This window comes from Vombatus ursinus, unplaced genomic scaffold, assembly GCF_900497805.2.
Source record: "Vombatus ursinus unplaced genomic scaffold, bare-nosed wombat genome assembly UNPS02014848.1, whole genome shotgun sequence".
Classification (NCBI taxonomy): Eukaryota; Metazoa; Chordata; class Mammalia; order Diprotodontia; family Vombatidae; genus Vombatus; species Vombatus ursinus.
In genome coordinates, this window is record NW_020954626.1 from 3,525,197 (window position 1) to 3,532,234 (window position 7,038).

Sequence of the window (7,038 nt, forward strand, 5' to 3'; positions counted from 1 at the left end):
ATTAGATGTGTATTCATACTCTGACCATTGGCTATTCTTCTTATGCTGCCTCTGTGGTCTACCACTTTCCTCTGAGCCCCTGTAACTGATGATAGCTATTGTAGGAGCCTTACTGGACCCTATTAGCCAAGACCCAGCATTATTCTAAGACCACTGCAAATGTACATTGGAAGGTTTTGAATTGGTATTCGAGAAATGGACTGCTTTCCCTCTAACCAGCCTTCAATCAAGGGGCATTTTTGGTGCTGGTTCTCTCTGTAGCTAATTACTGCTTAATACATGATTGTTTTGCACAAGATGAAGCTGAGTGTTTACATGGAGCATTAAATTATCACACAAGTCAAATTCTATTACAATATTTATCCATATAATAGCTGCTACTCTAACAAAAATACAACTAGCCAAGAAGAACTTTAAGCTCATTCTAACAAATCATTCATATATCATTCATATAAAGCATTTAACACATGCTTTCTTTCTTCCAGTTTTCATTACCATAATAGGAAAAAAAACCTAATAGCTGATTGTGTGAGACAATTAGCCTTGGTACAGGGAGTTTCCTTCCCTATCCCCCACCTCATTGCCTAAAATGCTCTCTTCTCACCTCTCTTGAAATTCTAGCAGTCTTCAAGGCCTAGCTCAAGTGCTGTCTCCTAGAGAAGGCCTTTCTTGATTTTCTCCCCATCCCCAGTTATTGGTGGTCCCCATTCCCCTATCAATTACCTTGTGTTTACTTATCTGCATCTGAGTAAATATTTTATCATTGGGTAAAATGTAAGCTCCTTGAGAACAGGGATGCCACCATTTTTGCCTTTTATCCCCAGCACTTAGCATAGTTCCTGGCTCATAGTGGGCACTTAATAAATGCTTACTGAATTAAGAGAGATCATAATAGAAACCTATTCAAAATCCCCAGTGAATAGATTTCCTAATTTTTCTCTTACCCTACTGCTTACTTATGGTTTAGTGTAAAACAAACTGGACTAGGAATCTAAAGACCTGGGTTTTTCATCCTGATTCTGTCCTCGACTGTGTGTGACCTTAAGTAGTAAATCACTCCACTGCCTTTCTTCAGCTCATTGACAGCATCATGGTGAGGATCAAATTTCATGTGAAATTTTTTTTTGAAAACTATAAAGTATTTTACAAATATGTATCTTACTTTTCTATTTCTCTCACCTGGGGAATTTTGAGAGGAATCACTCTTTAACAAGTCTGAATTTGTCTCCTGCTTTCCTCCATGACAGTTCAAGCCACTCTAAGGATCATCAGCTGATAGGCAGGCAATGAGAGGAAAAGTGAACATGTCACTACTGAAACATCTGAGAAGGACTTCAGTCAATATCTTTGGCCTAGAGATCTGAGAGCCTGGGAGAGGAAAGTTACAGTAATTTATAAGAAAATTCCTTTTTGATCCCTGTGGCAATGAGAAGCCAGTGGTCCTGGGCACTGGGAATGAGATATCTAGCTATAATGATCATAAGAAAATTCCAGGACAACAAAGCATTTTTATGCCCCATTCCCCAGAGTTTGCAGTAAAATAATTTGACCTATAGCCAACTCTCAAATATTCACCATAATGAAGTAAAATAATGAATCACCAAATGGCAAATAATTTGTGAACTATTTACACTTAGGTCTGTACCTTTAACTTTGAATGTGGGTATTTTAGTGTTTTTAGAATTTTAAAAAAATAATAAATAACTGTAAGACTTTATCCAAGAAGAGTTGGAAAAATTGCTAAGCATTCATATCATAGCCCCATATTTCCCCCCTGTGTGCTGGGTAATGGGCAGCATCACCTCCCAGATTTAAAGCACAGCTGCATGTACTTTTTCTCTGATTTTCCAGCTTTATATCACACATCATTCTTGAGATGGGGAAGACAATGAATTTTTTTTAGTTCAAAAGGTCTTCCCTTATAGCTACTATTGAACTAACAGGCTTCATACTGGACTGAAAATATGAGAGGAGTAGTATCAAAGGATGTAATTAAGTGATAATACACAGGAGAAGATTTGCTTGAAGATATGTCATGTAGTTTTCAAAGATAAATTAACAGTGAAGGAATCATAGTGATAATCTAACCGAAGAAGTGTTTTAAATTTGTTTTGCACTTACAACCACCCAAATTGAAGACGAGTGACATATTTTTATAAAGTACCCAAATTAAGTTAGCCGAGAACATGGAGTCAGGTGAAGTGCTGGGGAAAAAAATGTGCCTTTTCAAAGGGTACCGATAGCTCCTGATGTATTGCTAGCCACCCTGGAGCCTTGGGTCATGGAATCATACAGTCTTGGGACTGTACATATGTCTTTATGTAAATGGCTTTGGGTATTGTCTTTAAGAAGATTCTCTCTATACCATAGCATGTCTTCAAGCAAGTGTTTATCTAAATTCTTGTTGACATCAAGTCAGCTTCCTTACAATCTCTCTGCTCTAATTCCTGATGAAGACTGTAGCCTCAATTTCAAAACCCATTTAAAAATCGATGCAGACTGGTCTGTCCAGCAGATGGCAAACTGACTTCATAAGTTAAATTTCAAACTTCCATTATAAAAGTGTCAGAGAAATTTTTTTTTAATCTGGAAGAGATCTTAAACATCATCTAGAGATGAGACATCCAACTAGTGGCCTGCCTGAGCCCATTCCAGGGGCCCAGTTGAGATTTTCAGTCCCACATTATTTTTAATTTATAAAAATAGTAGGTAGGGTTGAATCACCTGTCTGCTCCTACCATTTTATAACTGATGGCAGCCATGTATTATGCCAGAACGATGGGGTCAACTAGTAATTTTAATTGTAAGGACTTCATATGGCTGATACACTTGTGGGTTTCTCATCATACAGACAAATATCAAGGCCCTTGATCTAGACCAACTCCCTCAGTTTATAGATAAGGAGGCTAAAGCCTGGAAGATTACATAACTACAATACAGTATTTTTCTTTTCATGATAAACTTTGTCATTAAATTGAAAATGTTCATTTTCTAATCATAATATTTCACATTATACTTCAACAATATAGGTAATCTTACAAGATAATCTAACAATTATGACATCTGACCACAAAACACTACTTGAGACTAGAGCTTGTGGTAAAATCCTAAAGATTTGGTTTTGTACATCTCAAAATGAGAATTTAACTTTACTAAATGATCTGAGAAGTGATCTGGAGAGGATCCCAACTAGAATTACAGCATTAAACTTTTCCTTATAGATTTTGGTACTTGTGAACAAAATCCTTTGCAAAACTTAATAACATCCAACTTCCAAGCATGATGCCTCCTCAAGTATCCAGGGATACCTAAGAGCAGATGCTATAGTTGCAGAAGGTTGAGAGGAATTAAATATTTATTGTACATTTTCTTATTTGTAAACTGTCTCAAGACAATCATGCAAATCTAGATCATAATTACATTCCAACCTTCTTTTCTATATACCTGACTGAGATTACATGTTGGAGAAATGAACCAAAGAAACTCAATCTAATGTTAAAAACATGCACTGTAGGTATCTCATTCAACAACTAAAACCAGACACTTTACAGAAGACCTAAATGATATCAACCCAGCAAAAACATTATATATATTTATACACATAAGTACATATGCGTATATATATACACACACACACACACAACAAAATTCTGAATAAATAAGACAAATCATTTTGTTAATCCTACCCTCTACACATCAAATAGTTTAATAAGACTCCTTAAACAAAAATTATCCTGTTACTTCCAGTGTGCTACTTGTGCTTGGTTACCATTTTCTTGTGAGCTGATATTTGTTGACAATTGCATATGATCCAGTTAGAAAAATGGACTGTATTGGATTGTAAACAAAGTTGATAAATGAGAATATTATTACTGTAGTGCCTAAGAAGAATACTGTTTACATTTAAAAGAACACCATAAGCAGCAACAGTTTAAAATGCCTGGTAAACTATGGTACAAACCGATGAATACCTATGCTATACAGTAAAGCCAAGAAATCTCTTGACACCTCACACTTTATATTATAGTGACATGATCACAAATAAGGAAGTTATTTGAAAAATTACTTTATAGATTGCCAGTTTATTTCTCCATTCCAGTCTGACAAGTTATAAACATAATTGATGCCTAAGTTACTACGTATTTAACTACGGTTTCTTTTTCTTTCAGGTCTTCCATCTAGCCTGGAGGTGGGCCTCTTCACTCTCTGTCTATCAACAACTCACCTATAGAATACATGTTAGTTTATGCTATTTAAATGAGGTGCTGAGGATTTAAAATGGATTCCGGCAGCTGACGACTCTCTGTTTCTTTTTCACCATCCACCTGTATTCCAGCTCTGGATGCCTAAAAGGTCAGATATGGAAATGTCTCTCTGAAAGCGATGGGTCATATTAGAACATGCTTTTCTATCCAGGGCAGTCCAGGTATTCTAAAGAGATTTCCAGTTATCCACCTATAGTTTGGGAAATATGCAGGATTTTTTCTTTTTAAAAAAATGTGTTTTCAATAGCTCACTGGAAATAATGGGTCCTTATTTCAAGCAAGAAACTATTGTCAGCAGCATCTGCCTGTGAATGTGTCCTGGTTCAGACTCTTGCGATGAAGCCCAGCCCCAGGCTGGTTGGGATCTGAATGGTTTCTAATGCAAGTGAGGATGGGTTAAAAGGGAAGGTAACAGGGAAGATATGCTTTGCATCCATGAGCAGCTGAGGCGAATCCTTCCTGTCTCGTAAACGCATCTAGAAAAATGAAAAGATAAGAAACAGGTCATGGAGCTACAAAGGCTTATTTGATTAAAAGATTAACAAAATGACTTGCAAAAGTACCAATTTTTATCTTATTATATAGTTGTCTTCAAGTTTTAAAAATCAGTTCATTTCTCTAGATATCTGCAAGTTTTAAAAAAAATCACCAACAAATGGTGATACGCAAAATTCAATGAAAATCAAAACAAAGAGAATAGAGGGAAATGAAATTCTTTTCAATTAAAATGTTAAATATTCATTCAAAAACCATTTAAAAGAATAAATCAGTAAGCCAATCAAGCAATGGAGGAAATGAAACCCAGCACCTTACCTGTATAGTACGTATAAATGATACGGAGACTCTTTCTTCAAATTCATTAACTGGAGTATACAAATTCAAAACTTTTACAATCTAGAAGAAAAATATTTTCAGCTTATTATTAAACAAATCATAGTGTATCTATACTCTAGCTAAAACATAGTATTTGGTGCAATAAAAAATATACACATACCAACAAATGTTTCTTCCTATTGATGTATCTTTTCTTCAATCACAGATTTAAAATAAAATAGTAATGGTAAATGATGAATGTGAATAATTGCAATGTGCTACAGAGGAATTAATAGAAATTACATACTTCTAATAAGTAGTTAGAGAGAGACCAAAAATAAAGAAAAGAAAATTATAGGTATGGGAAGTTTAAAATTATATTAAATTGTTTTCATTAGAAAGGAGGCTTGTGGTTTTTCCTATGGAAATTACAGAAATAATTTCACAGAATGATTTGATCTGTATGAGGCAGCGAGGTATAGTACAAAGAACACTGGACTTAGAAGACCTAGCTTTGAATTCCAACTCTGCCACAGAATGATCTTTGGCAAATCAGTGTCCTCATCTGTAAAATGGACTACTATCTACCCAACATTTTCATTTCATTTTTTTCAATAATTTTTTTTCTATGAAAGCACTTTGAAAATGTAATGTGCTATCCATCTATCTATCTATTGAAATTATGAAGATGATGAATGGACAAATTTATGTTTAAAGGTGCTGTTTGGAAGCAAAGGACAAATGGCATGTTAGAGGTCTGTGGGCTTGATGTCTGTTTGAGGATGACAACCAGAAGGGAACACGCATTTATGAAGCACCTACTATGTGCCACGCACTGTGCTAAGCACTTTACAAATATTATCTCCGTTGACCCTTACAACAACTCTGTGAGGTAGGTACTATTATTATCCCCGTTTTACAATTTTAAAAAAAACTGAGGCAAAAAGAGGTTACATAACTTGCCTGAGGTCACACAGCTATTCAGTGTTGGAGGTTGGATTTGAACTCAACTTTTTCTGACTCTTGGCCCAGTGCTCTATGCACTGTAATAACTAGCTGCCTGGATGACACCAAGCCAAAAGGAGTTAGAATTTAAAAAACATAATAATCTAACCAAGCTGGTCCAAGTGAAAGTCATAAGTGACAAGTAAAATCTTATAGCCTTAGGAATCAAAATAAATAAATAAATAAATGAATAATGGTCATGACTTGACTAATGTAATTTTTTTAGGTAGGGGGATGCTATCCAGACCTGTATTTCATTCAAGCAGGGAGTTGCCATTATAGAAATTACTTACCAATGCAAACCAGAAACTTGCCTGTCTCTCCTTGTCTCTGACAGATGCCTAGGACACTGAGAGCTTTAGGGCCTTGTGCACAGTCACAGAGCTAGCTGGGGCCAAGTGCAGGACTCGAGCAGATGCTTTTCTCGAGTCGGCCCTCTAGCCACCACAGAACTGATATATTCATTAAAAAGTTGGCCATAAAACACATTTCTACAAATTCAATAAGATTTTCCCACAGGTTTCAAGGCAAGAAAAAAAAAAAAAGAGGTTATGTAAGCAGGAGCTTAGCATCCTGAGGATAATAATAACTAGCACTCTACCTACCTCACAGGGTTTTTTGTGAGAATCAAGTGAGAGATGACATGTGAAAGTGCTTCATAATCATTAAGTATATACTGTGTACCTATAAATGCTATATAAAAGTTTTTACTATCATTTGATAAAGGATCCCCAGAGGTCTATATATTTGTTTTAAAAATATTTTAATAACTGCATTTTAATATAATTAGTTTCCTTTGCAAGTCTATGTATTTTATTTTATGCATTTAAAGACTTTATTCTGAGAAGGCATCCATAGGTTTCACCTAACGGCCAGAACAGTCCATCTCATAGACACACACACTCACATACACACACACACACACACACACACACACACACACACACACACACAC

General features: G+C 35.5%; 1 protein-coding gene across 4 annotated transcripts in view; it reads right to left on the reverse strand.

Moving 5' to 3' along the window:
• Positions 1-801: 801 nt before the first annotated feature.
• Positions 802-7,038, reverse strand: part of MYO5A (myosin VA) — a 227,318-nt gene continuing 221,081 nt past the window's right edge. For all 4 annotated transcript variants that reach the window (XM_027840790.1, XM_027840789.1, XM_027840788.1 and 1 more), the window contains 2 exons: positions 5,079-5,159; positions 802-4,741 (listed from right to left, as the gene is read on the reverse strand). In XM_027840790.1, coding sequence (XP_027696591.1) covers positions 4,589-4,741; positions 5,079-5,159 — 234 coding nt within the window. In that variant the 3' untranslated portion in view covers positions 802-4,588. The remainder of the gene's footprint in view (positions 4,742-5,078; positions 5,160-7,038) is intronic.